This window comes from Neodiprion pinetum, chromosome 1, assembly GCF_021155775.2.
Source record: "Neodiprion pinetum isolate iyNeoPine1 chromosome 1, iyNeoPine1.2, whole genome shotgun sequence".
NCBI lineage: Eukaryota > Metazoa > Arthropoda > Insecta > Hymenoptera > Diprionidae > Neodiprion > Neodiprion pinetum.
Genome location: NC_060232.1, coordinates 7,621,447 through 7,641,409, shown reverse-complemented (window position 1 = coordinate 7,641,409; position 19,963 = coordinate 7,621,447). Strand labels below are relative to the sequence as shown.

The 19,963-nt window shown below is 36.4% G+C and overlaps 1 protein-coding gene and 1 long non-coding RNA gene across 8 annotated transcripts; one reads left to right on the top strand and one right to left on the bottom strand.

The window, feature by feature from the left end:
* The first annotated feature begins 1,806 nt into the window (after nt 1-1,806).
* On the top strand, nt 1,807-19,498 carry aralar1 (calcium-binding mitochondrial carrier protein Aralar1). 7 transcript variants are annotated; one of them, XM_046635897.2, is made up of 19 exons: nt 1,807-1,957; nt 2,168-2,230; nt 11,910-11,966; nt 12,775-12,917; nt 13,090-13,205; nt 13,287-13,426; nt 13,505-13,651; nt 13,748-13,889; nt 14,007-14,100; nt 14,435-14,473; nt 15,095-15,185; nt 15,288-15,363; nt 15,454-15,572; nt 15,648-15,818; nt 15,896-16,036; nt 16,119-16,313; nt 16,438-16,540; nt 17,320-17,410; nt 17,749-19,498. In XM_046635897.2, exons 2-19 carry the CDS (start codon nt 2,186-2,188, stop codon nt 17,936-17,938), a joined length of 2,100 nt encoding a protein of 699 aa, XP_046491853.1. In that variant the 5' UTR covers nt 1,807-1,957; nt 2,168-2,185; the 3' UTR covers nt 17,939-19,498. The 7 variants fall into 7 exon arrangements, with proteins under 7 accessions (XP_046491853.1, XP_046491868.1, XP_046491855.1 ...); XM_046635899.2 differs by having other exon boundaries at nt 1,864-1,967; XM_046635915.2 differs by having other exon boundaries at nt 1,870-1,957; nt 2,168-2,234.
* Nucleotides 2,094-3,108, bottom strand: LOC138191154 (uncharacterized). Its single transcript, XR_011177463.1, has 2 exons — nt 2,993-3,108; nt 2,094-2,871 (listed from the first exon to the last, which is right to left on the bottom strand). It is a non-coding gene; the product is annotated as an uncharacterized lncRNA (long non-coding RNA).
* Nucleotides 19,499-19,963: the final 465 nt, after the last annotated feature.

The following is a 19,963-nucleotide window of genomic DNA, read 5'->3' as shown; positions in this document are numbered from 1 at the left end:
CTGACATTCAGTGCACAACTATGTTCAATACCGAGGGATATGAAAAATATACCTACTCTTGCGATAACGGTGTTTTAACGAAAAACACAATACTGCTTGAAATGTATCTACCTTGATAGAATCATGACAGCTGATAATTAAAGCAGTTCTACGATTTGGCTTTGTCTGTTTCCAGATGAACACTAAAATCGTAATCACGTACATCCCTCGGTTAAATCAGCGATTCATGAAGAGCATATTTCATTTCATTCACGGTTATACCTACCATCAATTTATTAGGATGAATTTTACGTTTTACCATTTCAGACTAATTAATTTTTTATTCAACTTTATTTCACCAGTTGGAAGTCAAGTCGAAGTTCTGTTCTGAATTCTGATGAGGAATTTTAATCGTGTATCACTAAGACCCAATTTATTTTCCGTTTCTATTGACATAATGTATAAACGTTTTCATTCGAGCAAGGTTATTTAATTATTTTTGAGAAGTAGTTATTGGTAAAAATCATTTTAAACCACAGCTCGGTTCCAGTATTGTATGTTTGTATAGAATTAATGGTCTGGATAAGAGTATTGATATGGAAGAAACCATCAGGTTGAACTTGTTTGATGAATAGAGTGTATTATTTGAAAAAAGCAAACAAACCTTATTAATAGCTAAATATATGGTGAACGTGTTTATGTATAGACATCTTCTTGAATGGTTTGACCCAACGTGGGATTAATATTGTAAAAAAAATTATAGTCAGATTAATATTGTCTATTATTACTGCTAGAAACGAAGATAAGTAGTTGAAGAAAACGATTGAATATTGGCAATACAAAATATAATAATGACTAATGTGCTAATAACTAATCGCCAACCGCGCAAACATCAACATATTACGATCTGCATAAATATGTTACTTTTTCCCAAGTCTTTCAATGACTTATATCGAGTTATTTGTTATTCTATATAATCAACTTATGAAAATCAGATTTAAGATGAAACATTGTTATAGGGTGGTATTCTAATTTAATTTTCAATTTTCATACCTTTTTATTCTTCCTCTTTAACACTGCCCCATCCTGACAATGAATGGTTGAAAAATTTTCAAAAAAATGGGATTATCTAATTGTACATTGGAATTTTTTTTCGATCTTGCTACGATTGGTAAATTATTAATTTTAAGGCGCAATCATGATTTCTAGTCACAATATACATATACCTTACATTATTTCTATCCTCGTTAAGTTTTTTCTATCCTTTTCCCAATTATTTCTCTTTCCCAATTATGATTTACCATAATGAATAGAGTTTGATTTCGGACATATTGTGAATGTCATTGATAACTGTCTGTTCATTATCAATCATTATTACTATTATTATTGTTGTTGTTATTATTACTATTATTATTATTATTATTATTATTATTATTATTATTATTATTATTTTAATATATTAATTTGTATATAAAGACTACTGTAAGGAAAACAATCTGTCGTAAACAGTGCAGAAAAAAATCAATTGTATACTCAGCGTAATGTAATCATTTGCATATTGAAGTTATAACAAGAAATGAACAATCATAATAAATCAAGCAAATAATCTGAAGCACACCCCGTTGAACAATATTTCGATTAAATTCATAAATAAATCCTGTACACATTCTTCAATAATTTAATCCGTGGCCGATATTGAAAACAAGTGATTTGGAACAAAAAATAATTATACATATAAACGGTAATTCAGGTTCAAGTAGCCTAGTATTTTCGCGCGGTTATTACTAGTCGTTCACTTGTTTCGCTACCTCGTGCGATCCTGGCATACTTTGACTTTGCAAAAATGCCACGAGATGTCGGCTGCGGTGAAACACTCCGTCGGTCTACAAGCCGCACATTACGTTAGAAAGAAGAGCACGGTGCACAGTGCCTGGGGTAGCAGCTCTCGATTTTGACGGACAGTGTTTCACGAGAGCAGGTAATAAAATGTTAGTCTAATCGTAAGTCAGTTCCATAAACCATTTATATGTGAAATAGCTTTCCACCCTCATTCGTTCCGTGATAATTACGTGAAAATCCCCGTAATCACATGTATCTTGATTTTTGAAGGAAAAAAATAAAAATAATAAACTAATCATATTGTCACCAATAAATAAAAATAATCAACACATTACGTGATAAAAATCAGGTGAATTTTCTACCGGGAATGTTGAAGGACTGGTTCACGGTTATTGCATCGAGTAGTCAAGAGGTGGGTAAGTTTTTTTTCTATACATGTTCGGTTCTAATTTTTTAATTCATCTTATCTATCGCTCTACGTACAGTAAATTTGAGAAATTCCTTATTTATAAGCGACGAGCGTGACGAGGATGCGTTGGATCACGTATGCATGGAATACAACTAACTCCCCGTCAATTGTCTGGATTAGGCAAAACTAAACGTCGACGGCCTCCCTGACACCTGTCAAATCGGCGCGCTCGATTATCAACATTTACATTAGGCGTAACGTAACGTGACGTAACATGACGCAACGTAACGTAACGTCACGTATCGTTCCATGATCCAGTGCGTAGTCGTCGAGGCTTCCACACTTGGACGTCTTCGACTGACTGGCACAAAACCGTGACTCGAGCTTCCGTGCTGAGCTCGACGGTGTGGCTAACGAATATCGATCTAGCCGAGTGTTTCTATGCCTACTCTCCGACCAATTCACCAGAATTTCGAGGTCACCGGGTCCCGTCTCAGCCCGCGGCGTTCGACACGCTTCAAAAGCTTGAATAACGTAATTCTGTTGGAAGACGTCTCAGTTGGTACAGGGATCAGTGCCTCTCAGGCATATCAGCGATACGTTTGTAACAGATACAGCGCGTGTCTTATTATCGTACCCTGAAACTGATGTTCTTTTGTTTTTTCGCATTCCGAATTTTCCGAACTCGTGTGATACACGGCAAATGTATGCCAGCTGCTGATAGCGGACTCTTATGTAATATAATTCGAAACAAAACTCACGTACCTGTCAAAATGTGGCGAAATAATAAGCACGTGCGAAACGCAGCTGCTTTTATCATTGACCTTCGTCGCGACTTCAAGCCTCACGGCATTGAACTTGGTGTCGGTTGAAGGTAGAAGCACTATACTCACCAAATGCCCCGCACCGAGAATAAATCAAATGAATACGAAAAAACTAAACGCATTATTGATGCGAATAAATTTTCTCAATTTTCATTCATCTTTGCCATTGAATTCGTGCGAGAATCATGATGTCGGTATTTGTAATTCTGCTTCCTTGTAATACATATTCAGCTTTGCAGTATACGAGTACATGAATATTTCGTTCAAGATATCGAACATATTACATATCTGCGTGTACGCAAGATTAATCCAACGCTCCTCTCGGGGAATAATTAATAACGAACAAATACGGTTTATGGCCTCGCCTCTCAGCTCCGACTTTCGTATCAGGTATCCCGCGCATAGCTCGGGATATAACGCGTTGTACAGCGCGAACGGATATATATATACTCGAGCTAAGGATAAACCTGGTCCGGGTGTCCGAGTGCGAGGGCGAGAAGCGAGATTAGAAGAAACGAATTCTGGGTTACGTCTTGCCCCGCGTCTCTTCATCTGTAGCCTTTCGGTTTCGCGCTCGCGTAAAAATCCGACTTACATATGTACATCAACCACATTGGCATTTTCGGTTTAGCGACCCTGACGACGACGACGACGACGACGAAGAAGCGAGGCGCTCGTCTTCTGCAGATACGTTAGCTAGCCAAGGTCAGGCAGCACGCATTCGTCGCCTGATCTCTCTATAGCCGCGTGTGCGTCTATGGCATACACATACACACACACACACACACACACACACACACACATGCCTAGATATCGCAAGTGTGTTGAGAGATATGATTGTATTATGTAAATCTATATACGTGTAGTGTACATTAGATGTATAGGCGAAGGTGTTAGACCCGATATATATTTCCAGTGCGGACGTCAGTTTTTCAGTATACGCCATACGATCAGTAACTCGAATTCTCGATGTATTTTTCCTTATTATTGCCTGCTTATTATTCCGTCAAATTCAATAGAAATCGAATTTTGATCACACCTCGCAATATGTTTTTTTTTCTACCCACTTTTGTCAGACATTGATTTTTTTTTTTTTTTTTTATGTTTGGAAAAAGCCCTAGGCAGTATCGGCATTTCGGCTCACAAATTATACGCCAGTATTAGATTTTAGAAGACGATACCTGACCACGTGGCTACGATACAGTCGTCGCGTAGTTAAGGCTTTATCGTCACGTTGATTTTACGTATACCTACTTAAATAATATGCGTACCGATATGAGATATAGGCATAACCGTACGTAATTTATTCGCAACCTATACAGATCCGGTTTGTTTATTGACTGATATCGAAATACGTAAACATGTATATACATATATATGTATGTGTGTGTGTAAGATCGAGTTTCCTCACATTGCATAATGTCATATAATTTATAAGTGATATTATGTTGGTAAAATTCTTCCGCTGAGAGATGATATCTTTCTAACGTCATACTTGCTTCTATCACGCACGCATGTTATCGTTATACTACATAACAATCACAATATATTTACTCCGGGAAGAAGAGGCAATAACTTTCCGATCCAGTTAATAACACATATGCATACGTATACGTACTGTAAGTAACTTTTAAGGAACGTAAGAAACGATATTTTTTTTAAACGCGACCTAACGGAGCAACGCAACAGTTGCACAAAAATTTTCTGCCTTCCGACGTCAGGGATGATCATTGTAAAAACATTCTTTAAATAATCTAATGCGACACCGAATCTACAGCCCTCGTAATTTCTCCTTGACGTGATACATCCGCTCCACATGGCATCCCGCACGTACCGCGCGTGAATCTCTGCCAAATTAATCGCCTACATAGTGTCGAGTTCTTATTTATCAACTGCCGCAATTGTTGCCGCAATGGAACAACATTTATCTCCATCGATTTCATTACTGTAAAGATATTCTTTTTTTTTTTTACAGAATATTTTTACGGTACTGATTAACAGCGGTTAAGCAAGTGAAAAACATATGACGTGTTAATTGTTTCAGACCAATTAAACCCTGATATAAATTTCCGATATCATTCTATCAAGATCAAAATTCAATTCAACGAATACGTACGTATTGCCGATTGCGAACATTTCGTCGTTTTTAACTCGCCTATGGAATAGCGTACAATTAGCGTACCGAGGTTATAATCTCGCGTTACTGTCGAAATCGCTTTATATACACGTTTATACACATGTGGAACGCTGATTTAATTGCGGACAGGCAGTGACAGAACAATTCTTTTCGATTTCCTATCCCGCTCCGCGTTGCAGAACGGCGCTAATCTTGTTACGTCCGGTTGGTACTTTGATTGTAAGAGGAGCGCTCTACAACTACCGCATAGTCTCAAACTCTAAATATAACAAATCAACGGCACGTTTCAGTCACGGGGTATTTAAAACCAGATTGGAGTTAGTAAGGTTAACGTAACGATATATTGAAAAGAAGATCGCTGTTTTGAAAATTTAAAACGACTTTGAAGGAGTTCAGGGTCTGAATAAATTTCAATATACGCTTAATCTACTTCCCAAAAATGTACATTACTCAATTTCAGACAATTATCCTATAGTTGCGATATAACGTTTTTTTTTTTTCTAAAAGTGAATCGCCGCGTTAACGGAACGATCTTCAATATCGTTATTTAAAACGTTACGTACAACCCATCCAATTATACATTTCTCATAGGAAAAACCGGAAAAATGCCAGGATGATCAGGGAAAAGTTTTCAATAAATTATTCTATTATTTTATCGTACGGTGTTCTGGACCTTCGTTATTAATTTATTCATGATTGCACCAGTCTTATGCAAGGGTCAGTCAATTTAGTCTATGGTCAGTGCGGTAAAAACTTAATCTAACGTTCACGATGATGTTCACTAATTTTATATATATATATACAAATGTATAAATAATAATCTGTGTAACTATGTAATATTAGGCTTTGCAAGTGTGTCAAACACGCAGCACGGTATTATTTCCGCGATCATGTTTATAATATTCACGCTATATAATTGTGTTCTCTCTCTTTCGAGAGTGTAACAGCACGTTTCATTAACACGGCGATAGGACGTGTTAGTCGATTTATAATAATAATGAGGTATATCAGCGGTTTGAGTGATTGGTTCTTCCCGAGTGGATACACATGCCTTTTTATCTTTTGCATCGCGATACAGAATTTTTGACCAGCCTGTAAGATGTGTGACCGCAACGTTTTCGCAACGCCACAGTTAAATCTGGACAAATAATATTGAGAAATTGGTTAATCGAATAAATAACTGCAATCGTTAATCGCAGTTGTCATTTACTTGGTTAAACATTAATTATTTTGAATATTGTTTTCCTATCTAGGGGGGTATTTTCGTTGTTTTTATCCGATTTAAAACTACACACTAATTACTCAATACCATTGCATACATGCCGACAACTCTTGATAACCGTTCCGTTTATGGAGCGTTGGGCATTGCAAAGCAACAAGTGGTCTTCATTGTTTAACGAGCATCTACTTGGTAATAACCGCGCTACAGAAGATTCAGAAACTCTACAGCTTAACTTTGAATTCCCATGAGCTGAAGATATGGGGAATTCCACGCGAACCCAACCAACGTCTGACCCTCGCTAGTTTTGATTTTGTTCAACTTGTATTTTTGTAATTTTCCCAACTTTGAAATAGTACCCTGAATCGTTTAAGATTTTTTTTTTCAACCGCTTGATTATTTATAAATATTTAAAGTGATTTTGAAAAGGATCTTTTTTAAAAATTCTCAATAAGTTGAATAAAAATCTTTAAAATTTCAGGGTACTGTTTCAGAGTTGGAACAACTGCAGAAATTTTCTAAACAAAATCAGAAATGGTTAGGGTCAAACGTTGGTCGGATTTGCGTGGAATTCCCCATGTACGTAGAATATGGAATGAAGGCTTGTCCTGAATGACAACGAAAATTTCCCTCGGTGTCGAATTGCCGATAGAATTTCCCAACGTAATCATCTGTCTGTACGAAAAAAATCCCATGCACGCTAACATTATCAAATTGCATAATCATCCTTATCAATTTAATCGCCGATTCGCGATTGCTCGAACGTCGATGAGAACACGTGGCCGTAGAGGGGATATTATAGCCGGGATGACGGCAGCAGGGTCGAGTTTGGCCGTAGTTGAATTGCCGTCGTGGGTTATTCGTACTCTGAGAGTTTAGAGCTGCGGTGAAACGGAGTCCGTCGAAAATCGTCACCAGACAAGCAATGTTGTATTATTAAATTTTTCACCGCCACCTAGAATTATTTCGCGGCTTTCCTTCGCTCGGCAATTATATATCAGTGTTTCATCCAGTCGCGACGTAACTCCCGACGTAACGTAACGACCTCGACGTTGTACGAAAAAAAAACGACGGCCACCGGCAGCAGGGCAGCCCTCAATGACGGAGGAGGCCAATTCGCGGCGGCCCTCTCACTGACTGCGGTTCTAGAAACACAAAAAAAAAAAAAATATGTAAAACAAATCAATCGAAAATCGAAGAAGCTGTAACCATTTTTGATTGTTTTTTTTTTTTTTTTGTTGAAAATTTTTCCATCAACCTTGTCTCGTTTAAATATAGAAAAAACCGTTTACTCCGTTGCGTAATATATTTGTTATACACATCGACGACGATATTTAACGTTGAAGTGATAATCGTGTGTAATTATTGTTATACCTGCAGTTCACTGTACAAAGTATAAGTGTATTCGAGCAGCTGTATAATAATATAATAGTATAATAAAAGTGCAAAAAGGATATTTGCCTGCTGTAAGTAAGGTGCGGGGTATTTCGGTGCTTTGATCGGTGTTTATCTCTAAAAACACATTTCGACGTGAAGGCATAAATATAGTGATAAACAAAAAAAAACGTCATAGAAAATTCGATACTTTGTTACGCAATCAGGATGCCGCGGAAGAATGATGAGACTTTCGGCACAGAGGTTAGTCCCTTGTTTTCTATCGATTACAAATTTCCCTCTATCTATACATGTGTTGTAATCATAGTAATCGACTCGTTGTGTGTCTAACAAAGACTAAAGATTGCTTATATCCCGCTAATTCGCGGCTTGTAATCGTGAAACGATGAATTCCTTTGGAGCCGATAATGTAGCGCGGCTCAACACTTGAAATAAAATTTCGCCCACGCAACTCTCGTGACAAGGTGACTGAGAGGGTATTGTTACGTGACACATATACCATTCTTTTTTTTAACAGCTCATTTCTTTTTTTTTTTTTCAACGTACACCCGTATTTGCAAATTCTTATTCATTTCTCTGGGATCGATTTTTTTTTTTCAATCTTTCCTCCATTCAGGAGTATAATCTACAACATAGAACTTCTGTAAATTCGCGCGGTATGCAAAAAGGAAGAAATACTTTTTTGTACACTTACGGAATGTTACGTAAACTGCAATGAATAACGAAAATTGTTCACGAGTTAGTTTAAATGAAGAGGAACAATAAGTAGTGTGGCTCAGAAGCAAATGGCCTGCATTGTTATAACCGCGTTTCCATCATTCGAGTTACTTGAATAACAGATTTCTTTATACGAATGATTAGCTTTTGTTATATCGTATAGTAATTTCAATTACGTAATAACCCCGGATTTCCTCGTGCATATCTTTTATCTGTTTTCATCCAAGGTTCCTAGGCCCGCTTTTTTGCAATCTAGATTCCAGTTAAAAGCAGTTAAAGTTCGCGTATGATCGTCGACACGTGACGAAGATACGCAAACCCGCAATCGCTAGATGATAATCACCTTTCTTACGTTCCAAGCAGATAGGATTAAAATTTATAACTCGAGTCTTGCGGGCGATGATCGCGCAATATTTTTACGTTTTCTTCTTACTATCAAGTTCTACTAAAAAATATTTTTTTAAACACTCTTCGCATCTACAGCAACGTGTCATTAAATAATAATTCACCTGTCAAACAAGCCTTGGAAAAATTAACACGACACTTTGCGCATAATAATTTTTCGAACGATTTTATAACATTAAAACTCGTTTTCTTTCATAAATATGGGGGAAAAAAACAGCAAGATTGATCGCCACGTTTCCTATCACAAATTTATAACAAAACTAGTATAACAATCTTGTTCGTTGTCTCTGTCATAGATGAATGTAACGACGAAACTTAATTCCGTGTATGAAATTCTCTTAAAAGTATGATTCGTAGAATTTTTTTTTCTTCAATATCGTGTATTATATCGGCTGTTTGATCAGCTGATTCGTCAAGATATCGAGGTAACTCAAGAGAGTGGAAAGGTATTATATGTAGGTGTACAAGTACATATCTGCATTACGTCGCGACCACGTGATACGAAGGCGTACGTTGTAATTGAAGGCTCTAATTTTATTTCTTGTCTCTTCCTTCCCTTTAATTTCAATTCTTACTGCTTCATTACACCTATCCGCGCACATCTTTCTTCCTCCATATGTATACAACGTCGGAATTAAAAGTCCGACATCTCCACTGCCGTTCACACTGATTACGTATAGACGACACAGATTTATGTATATAATTTACCCATATTATATATGTATATATTCATGTGTATCAGTAGACGATATTGATAGCAATTATTTGCTACACTGCATTCTATATAAGTAATTAACTGCTCGATTATTATTTCCACACAATTATGAGACTATATACAAAATTTCATAACGTAAATTTTGATAAATTGTAAAAATGTACTATACTACCGTATATGTTTGTCTAATAATTATAAGTTTTTATAAATTCACGAGAAGGACATAAACGAAGCTTCAAGATTCGTGAAACCCATTTTAGTTTACATAAATCGTCAATGGATTTAAGAATGCGTCTGTAAATGTCTGACCAATGATAATATTCCAAGAAATTTATTCGATTTTCGTTTAAAGTTACAGTCAATTGTCGATAATTTATCAGTCTCAAATTGCAAAACATTTTTTAATATAGTGAAAAAAGAGGTAAGATTATTTATTTTAGAATTCACCGTACCGTGAGGTCGAAAGAAAATCCAAACCGAACCATTTCCGGAAATATTTCCGTCACAGATATCCGGAATATAAATATGAAGATATAGATTAGGAGGATCTAAATTACACCCGCAGCTTCATTAATCAAACATCCGGACATCATCCAATGACAGTAAATAAACTTTCAAGTAACAACAATAACAACGATACGACACCAACATGCGTGCATGGCTATCACAACACAAGCAATCACTGCAAGTATTATAATAATTATTGCGGAACCAGCTGCAGAATCAATCAAATCACGAGGTTGAAGTTAGTAACGTTAACGCAAGGAAACAACAGTGAAAAAAATGACAATTGCACAATTTTAGTATGACTTTGAAGTGGTTGGCGTTTTCAAAATATGATTGTATTTTATTTATCGTGATTTAATAAATTTTAGACATCCTAATGATTCGAGGTATTAACGTTTATTCCTCAACATGCATCGTTACAGAAACTTTACTGAATCCATCCTCATGTAAAATCAATATTCGCGATGCATGGGTGATATAGTCTACACGTCATATTCACGTTACATGCGCTCGGGTTCTGTGATATTTTCGTAACGATATCGCTAATCAGTTGTAAACAGCTCGCGAGTCATTGCTGCAAGCTTTTCGAGAGACGCCATCATTGTCGGTTTCGTGCGTTCGTTCAACGCTTGATTTCAGTCTTCAACCGACGTCGGTTGATATCGCGAACGGTGTTAAGTACTTATCACCTCGCCGTTACATCTCGGTTGTTTCCACGTCGGTATATTTTCCTTAATAAAAATCGAAAATCGGTATCAGGTTGATTAACCGGTCGTGTCACGTACGTCTCTCCGCAACGTCTCGCAGGTTTCGGTTTAACTTTCGATATACGTTTTAAAAGATTTTCCAACAATCATCAGCAGAATGCCGCTGACTAAGAGAGTACGTTTCTAATATTGTAAAATAATTTTTGAACCTTCAAATGAACGGACAAACGAGATTAATGAAGCAATGGTGAAAGGCCGAGTGAGTGGATCGCTGCCACATGTCGTGTGCGAAGATCAATGAACTGACCTATCGGCCTGACTTCTATTACACTCACATGTCATCGTTTATTATTTTTAACGTTGAGAGGAATATTGAATCAATTAGAGTGTATACGAAAAGAATCTCGAAGGGTTAAACGAATCGGTTTATTGTATAATGTACTTAGATTCTACTTCTTCTTTTTCTGATACAAACTGTTCATTGACGTTGCGTTGATGTCTGATAAGCCGCAACGTGTCGTATTTTAATATAGGCCGTGCCTGAGGTACGCAATGACCTTGACAGTATTACGTAACAGCTCCTCGACGTCGTAACGAGGTTTGAAATCGTACAATTGTGTGTCAGTGGTTACCACGGCGTTTGGTCACGATCCGTCTGACTACTTACTTTCTCTCGCTACTTGTGACACTTGTTTCGCATTGCATCGCGGTTCCGCATGAGAATCGTTTTGGTCAATCTGTTTTTCCTGTGTCTGAAAGATTTGGAAAAAGTCTTTTTCAAATGTTTTTTTTTCTAGCAGTTCTCCTTGTTCGATAAAAATGTGATCATTGAAATATTTATGCATCAAGGTCACCGCGGAAATGTACATACATTGTGAAATGATAAGATAAACATTCATTTTCGCGGTTAGATAATAAATTAATAATTACTTAGGTGTACGTGGTAAAATTATTAATTATTAATTATGTAATAGAAGCATCGTTTCCATTTATTCTATTGCAATTGTGATTTTTATTTTTTTTTTTTTATATAGAAATTTTATTACGGTGTTTCAGGGTGCCGGGTATCTGAAACGGGCTAACACTGAGAGGCTACATGAAATTTTCGATCAGGTAAGCTGTACATGCGAATTGTAATGAACTTTAAATTGATGATAATTGATTCTTTATATTTCTACTATCCACGTAGAATACACAACATTGTCATGCGATACCATGTACATGAATAAATAATTGGTTGATTGTTTTCTGCGATTATTGTAGGAGTGAAGAATTAAACTAAAATCATAAAAAAAGATAGTAACGTGTTGTGAAAAAAAGAAAAACGAAATAAATAACGATTGTCTATTGCTGGGGTATATGTAATGATATAATTGTGTAGATGATGGTTATTATACTGCGTGTACCATTTATGGGATAGGCTGCAGATAAAATTGGAAATGAATACCGAAATATTACATCACATTCGTGATATTGAGTATATATAGAATTAATTTCAACTGATATTGAAGCGGGTTTGATATCGCTGTGTGACATAATTCCCCGCATAGATAAGGGTGACATATTTAAAAGTTTCAGTAATCGTTACAATTCTTGAGTTATCATTGATTTCTGGTACAAGTGTAGTTCAACAATAAGAGCCCATTGGTCGGTTGAATTCACAACTAAATCTGACTTTCATAATTTTCCCTCAAATTGCAACAATTTTTGTCACCCCGAAACCGTAGACAGTGAAAATTTTTCGCAAGCCGGTCAGTACATGATTGAAAATCATTGCTGGTGAAAGGGTTGCATGTAATCGGACGGTGTACAAGACGCTAGGAATTAGAATATTGCAAAAAGAATAAAACCAAAAGAAGATGATAACGTAGGAGATTATAAATATGGCGATATTTGACCATATTCAAAATTTTATTTGCAGTATGCGACGCAGGAAAAAAATGGAGAGAGATTTATGACCCCAACAGATTTCGTACGGAGTTATCTTGGCTTTTATACAGATGCAGAGTTTAATCCTGAGTCTGTTAAGCTGCTTGCCGGCATCGTCGACACCAGCAAAGATGGGTAAGTTGTTCAAAAAAATAGAATAATACGTATATAGATAAATAAATAAATCAACTGAATAGAAACGAAAAAATTGTTGCTCTCTAACTACAATTCATTGATACGTACTGACGGTGAGTCTATTTTTATATGTACTCATTTAAACTGATAAAGTTTATTTTCCTCGTAATAGGCTCATCTCATTCGCCGAATTCCAGGCATTTGAGGGGCTACTTTGCGTCCCCGATGCTCTCTACAGAACAGCTTTTCAATTGTTTGATACTAATGGAAACGGAATGGTTGCGTTTGGTAAGATTTTATCGAAATATTTAGTTTAAACTAATCCGTTGTGAAAGAATCACGTTGTCATTGTCGTGAAAAAAATTTCAGACGAGTTCGCTGAGGTGATGAAAAAAACGGTTCTTCATCAGAAGATGCCGTTTAACATGGACAGTGGATTCATAAAGCTCTATTTTGGCAATGATAAAAAACGATTAATCAATTATGTCGAATTCAGCCAATTTCTTCACGTGAGTTGCAAAACCAACGTTAGAAATGTCGCGACCGATAAAATCGTTTTGAATTAACTACGAGAGTTCGTATTTCAGGATTTTCACGAGGAATATGCGATGGAAGCTTTCAGAAAGTTTGACACCGGAGGTGCCGGATTTATCACTGCCTTAGACTTTCAAGACATTATGATTAGCATAAAAAGTCACTTACTGACTAACAAAATCAAAGATAATCTTGTTGCGGTAAGTTTCATGAGATAATTAAAGTTCCGATATGAAGATTGCAAACTTGATGATCAAGCGCTGTGCAAACAGAATTAATTATTAATTGACTTGCAGGCTGCTGGGGCTGGACAGGGGGGCAGAAAAGTCAGTTTTCCCTACTTCATGGCGTTTAATTCGTTGCTGAATAACATGGAGCTCATAAAACGTATATATTTGAACGCCACGAACGGTCACAGAAACCAGGAAGTCACTAAAGGTACAAAAACCTCGCCATTTAACGTTTTTAGTTTAAGCTCTACGTTTACTAAGGATCCCCAAATCTTGCCAACTTTTTGACCATCTTAAAAGCAGGCCTTCCTTTTTTTTTTCACAGAGGAGTTCCTTCACTCTGCTCAAATGATGTCACAAATCACACCCCTCGAAGTAGACATTCTCTTCCAACTGTGCGATCTTCTTCATCAAACTGGGTGAGCTTATAAAAATCTTTTATTTCACTGAGATGGAAGTTCGATTTTTTAGATTTTCAAGCTTGTCAGGACATCTTTATCCAGCTATGTACATAAATGTGCAATGGTATTTTACTCTCCCGGGCAAGGATTGACGATATTTACTAGTATAGCATGGAGTGGAGGTTAGTCGGACGAGGACCGCTATTCCATTGCCGTTGATGGTTCTAATATAGTCAAAAAAAAAAAAACAAACAAATTAACGGTCGAAAACCATATAACTTCTGATAAGTGTTGAAAACAAAAACAGGACAGTGGACTCAGAATATTTGTATGTTTACGCTGCTTGGATCAGTTCTGCAACTGAAGATTCAGAGGCAAGGCCGTGGTTTGGGTGCGTCTTTGTATTTCCGAATATCTTGTTCTAGTACGTTATCTCGAATGATCGCTACAACCTGCATCGTTATAATTTAGTTATTTCTTCCTATCTCAGGTCCTATTTTAGGAATCATTTCATCCGTCCTTAGCAGCTGAGGCCAAAACGTCGCGCAGCCAAAATAATGAATGCTTTACAGATACATACATATGTATATATACATATATATGTATATACACAATATTAAATTGATATTTCTTTTCTAGCAGTACTTATTGCCTCTTCTCAGTTTGTTATGTATACATATTATTTCCACTACCTTGCACAAGTAAATATCGTAACACGCAATCCACAGACATTCGTCAACATTTATCAGGATGTTGAATTGAAGAAACAAAAGTTGTTTTTATCTCGTTACTTTAACTTTCAGTATTGAAAATGCGGTACGAATTTCTATGGAACATATGAATCTAGATGAGAAGAAATCTATTGCGGATTAATCATAATTTTCTCATCTACGAGAGTTATAAACAAAAAGTTCAATTTCATAAGAACTATTTTATTATATCCTTTTCAAGTCTGATTAATTCATCATTGAAGAACATGTTACATTTACGTATTTTCTTGTCATATTTTCAGGAGGATAGTCTACAACGATCTTATTGATATCACGCCGGAACAGTATTTCAAGCATATTTCAAAACGTCTTGCGGAAGTCAAAGCAGTTTCGGTTAGTTGGACATTGTTTCTTCTTTTTAAAATTTTATTATTTGTGATGAAGTGGTAAAATATTTACACCTCGTGTTGACCAAAAACATCTATCACTTTTCAGAGCCCTGATGAGCGAGGTGTTGTTACCCAAATTCTAGAGAGTGGATATAGATTTATACTCGGTTCCATTGGTGGAGGTAATAATAAATTCACCGTATATTTAAATTACGGCAAGTTACAAGCATTTTAGATACCAATATCAATTTATTTTCGTACTCACTTTACAGCCGTTGGTGCGACAGCAGTTTATCCAGTTGACTTGGTAAAAACACGTATGCAGAATCAAAGAACAGGCTCGTTCATCGGTGAATTAATGTATCGGAACAGCATTGATTGTTTTAAAAAGGTTGGAATCAGAAAGTCTGAAGACATAACTCCTCCTGCATTGTTAATGATAAAGCCGGTGCCATTTGTCTGACAGGTGATTCGTCACGAAGGTGTTTTTGGACTGTATCGTGGTTTGGCTCCGCAACTAATGGGAGTAGCCCCAGAAAAAGCTATAAAACTGACGGTGAACGACTTTGTAAGGGACAAGTGCATGGACAAGAATGGAAACATTCCGCTGTTGGGAGAAATCTTGTCCGGAGCATGTGTACGCATTTATTATTCAAAGTATTCTGAAAAACTTATCCATCGGTAATAGCATGTATCATTATCTCTCTTATACAGGCTGGAGGATCTCAAGTTATATTTACAAATCCTTTGGAGATCGTTAAGATCCGACTTCAAGTTGCCGGTGAAATAGCGGGAGGATCGAAAGTACGTGCGCTTTCGGTCGTAAAGGAATTAGGACTGTTTGGTCTGTACAAGGTAAGACATGTAATTTGATAACAGTGTTCACCATACCTTGAGGCATTAACAATCCGTCTGAGCATCTGATGTCACTTTTCAGGGTGCTCGGGCTTGTCTTTTGCGTGATGTGCCATTCAGTGCCATTTACTTTCCCACTTACGCTCATCTCAAAGCGAAAATGGCCGATGAAGGCGGATACAACACACCGGTATCTCTTCTAGTCTCAGGAGCTATCGCTGGTATCCCAGCCGCTGCATTAGTCACACCAGCGGATGTGATCAAGACAAGATTACAGGTGATTTTCTATTTTTGTTTTGTATTATCGAGACAAGTGTGCAGCGACATGCGCTGTTGTTACTCATGTTGCTAGTGAAAAAAAAGTCAGTCCAAATACAATTTCGATTTTTTAAATACTACAGGTCGTAGCAAGGCAAGGCCAAACAACTTACACTGGTGTAATGGATTGTGCTCGTAAAATATACCGAGAAGAAGGTGCAAGAGCTTTATGGAAAGGTGCCACAGGTATGTCTCATGATTTTATATTTCTTCAATGATATTGAACTACTTCTCAACTTGCCAGCTAACCCTGTATAATAGGGATGATTGTTTTGTAGTAGAAATTGCACTAGCTGCCGCTTATAATGCGCATGGATATCGGGTTGTATAAAATACAATCTGAATTATATTTTGCATAATGAAAGTACAATAGCTTTAATGGCGCGTCCCATAATAGAGTCTACATTAGTTACATGTCGGCTTTTAAAGCCACGTGTGGCTGCAAAAGATTATAAATTCTTGTTAGTAATATTTTTTGTCGTGGTCGATTGAATGCATCGGGCTGGACCCGCTGCATCTTCGGCCCTTATTCTTCACAATATGACCCGGAAACTTACTTGTCAGTGAGTATACCCCCTTCTCTTTCGAGACTGCCCTAAAAATTGTGCCCTAACAAGTTTCCTATTCACTTTGATGTCCGTGTGCAGAATGAACAACACTGTTGAGTCATATGCTCGATTTATACACATTGTCAATTTCTGTATCACTGGTACCTGCATACATGGGACATAGTGTATACTATGTATGTACTTTCATTTATTCAACTAACGTGATGAATAATTGAAAATTAAAATTCATGCGCTACTGAGTGTTAATGCATCATCCAGTTATTTCACATATTCACGAATGCACTTCATCGATGCCACATGAACTCTTTTATTTGCATCTTATAGCAAATTTAGGAATACACAAATTTGTCAGCATATCGTTTTTGTGTTTTACTTACTTGATGTTTTTATTTGTAGCTCGAGTACTAAGGTCATCACCACAATTCGGTGTCACTCTCTTCACTTATGAGTTACTGCAGAGGCTGTTCGTCGTTGACTTTGGAGGATCGTAAGTGAAACACTACAGTAATAGTGACTTGTAATAATATATCGGTCTTTTTATTTTGATGAGGCATAGAAAATTGCTGAAGGTTTTACATATTGTCTATTAGTAAAAGAAATTTCTACACTGTTTTCTTTTCTCGACATGCCTTTTCTTTTTTGCAAATAGTGATGACTATTCCTGAGGTACAATAATTCATCAAATGAATATACAGCAATGCAAAAAACGTTTGCCAAAACATTGCGCCTGGATATTAGTATAGTATTTCACGCTTTATTTTCACGCTAATAAATCATTAGCGTACATGGTTCATTCGGTTATCTAACAAGAAGTGTTTTTCACAGACGGCCGACTGGTTCGGAGCAGAAGGTTCCTACGACAGGTGTCGCGAATGAAATACGATCAACTAACCCCGACCATATTGGAGGGTACCAAGTCGCCCTACCCATCTTTGCTGGTATTGAAACGAAATTTGGCCTTTGCTTACCCAGGTATCAAGCGGTTGCAGCGAAAACGCCGAGTCTTTCACAGTAATACTAGTGCTCGAAGGCTTATAGAAGCTGGGTAGTTATACAAAAGATTGTTGATACGTTTCTATTCATGTATATATACGAATCTATGCAGATATTTATACATATGTGTGCGTATGTAAAAATGTCAATCGCAGATATAGATAAATCATAGTAATATTGAATTGAATATTTCAATTTAACGTAATTTTAAAACGAAAGAAAACTAAAGCACCGAGTGTTCGGTTTTCATAATATCAAGCTACTTGCATATTAGAGAAAATCAAACATCTACTTGATCTTTCAAGGCCTTGCAAATAAATATTTCTGATACATGTTGCACTGCATAATATTTTATAAATTGTTATTCGACTGGCATAAATATCAATCTCACTACAAGTCTAGCAGACTGCTGGGACATTCGTTTTCAAATCGAAAAAATTATAAGATATCTATCTACTCCTAAACTTTGTTACACATTGCAATGATTGTACCTGTTATCATAAGAAAGCTCAGGAATATATTGATAGAATTATATGAAAAAAAAAATGAATTCCTGTGCTTGCTGGGCACTCTCTTTGTTTTCAAACACTCGTCGAGCTGGCATGACTTTTCTTCTGGCAAGTGTCAAACGTTAGATTATACAATTCGTAACAGAAGGCGTCTATTCACAGAGTGTCGCTACAAATTGCAATCTTCTCTTGTGTGAATTACGTTTTGCAATCATTGATTCAATTCTTATTCAGCCTACACAAACATCAATAATAAAATATACGGGGATGTGTTACATATTATATTTCACTTTCAGAAGATTGATGAGTGCATCGTTTTATTTGTTGCGTTTATATATTACACACATTATACCGTATACCTTTTTTGTTGTTGGTCTTCATGAGCAACACTACAACTGATTGTCGAACTTGGAAGAACACTTTCTGTATATACATATAAGTAATATTAATTCGCATCTTCCTGTAATTGAATGTGTCTATTGTTTTGTGAATTCTATTAATAGCTAATTATCATCAAAATTGAATTTAAATTAGTGTAATTGAGAGAAAAAAAATATGCAAACATAGTTGCACAAAAATTAAACTCATTCTGGACAACTACGGTAGAATAATCAGTGAAAGGAAGATGAACTGCGAGATTTCTTGTTGATTTTGGAAAAATTTTGATTTTGTGCCGATATCTTTATATGTTTCTAAGAGTGCTACTGATTGTGAGATTAATCGAACTTCTCTAATTGTACACAATGGCATTTTAACGACACGTTGGAAAAAAAATTTAATTTCCCGGAAAATATGATTTCTGTATACTTATTAAGCAATTCACAATATTTTTCGCACATTTTGGAAGTCTGCTTCTGAATTCATCCGTGATTGGTGTATTTGACTGGAACAGGACATCCAATTGAAGAATGAATATACACGTCTGTGGTAACGATAGATGTTTGACGTCTAACTAAGTAACATGTGAAAATGTCAAACTTTAAATTGCATCCCCTGCCACCCCATTGTGAATAAATACTGACGTTATATTATTGTATATTTTGAAATAAGAATAAATACTATTATTGAAATAACGAGTCTTAGAAACCAACAATTTTATCAGCGATGGAGACATACACTCTCTTCTTGTGTGTTGACCAATTCATTTCGCATAATAATATCATTATAGAGGTCTAATGAATTGACGAACGAATTTTCGTCTCAAAATCGATTTGTACGACCCTTTCCCGACCACTTGGACCCCAAGGAACTCAGAAAACGCAGCAAGAGGAGCGTGGGATCAACGGGAGAGAAGATACGAGGAAAAAAGCACCTGCTGAAAAATGTCGAAAATTCAGGTTTTCGTTTTTTGGCTGTAACTTTCGATGCGTTGATCGCAGCGTATTGGGACTGTGCTCAATCGTTTTCTCTCGCAAAATTACGTCGGAATAGTGCCACAATTAATTTATTCCAGCACTTTTGAAAATCGCGAAAGTTTTCGCCAAAAATACAAAGGGGTTAACCTTCCTTTTTTTTTGACCAAAAAATTTTTCGTCTCA

Bases quoted from the DNA above. Each gene is read 5' to 3' on its own strand.
- aralar1 (XM_046635897.2), top strand. From the start codon at position 2,186: ATGTTGAAGGACTGGTTCACGGTTATTGCATCGAGTAGTCAAGAG. The intron at 13,206-13,286 runs GTAAGATTTTAT...AAAAAATTTCAG, and splicing joins AAACGGAATGGTTGCGTTTG to ACGAGTTCGCTGAGGTGATG. The intron at 15,573-15,647 runs GTTGGAATCAGA...TTTGTCTGACAG, and splicing joins GCATTGATTGTTTTAAAAAG to GTGATTCGTCACGAAGGTGT.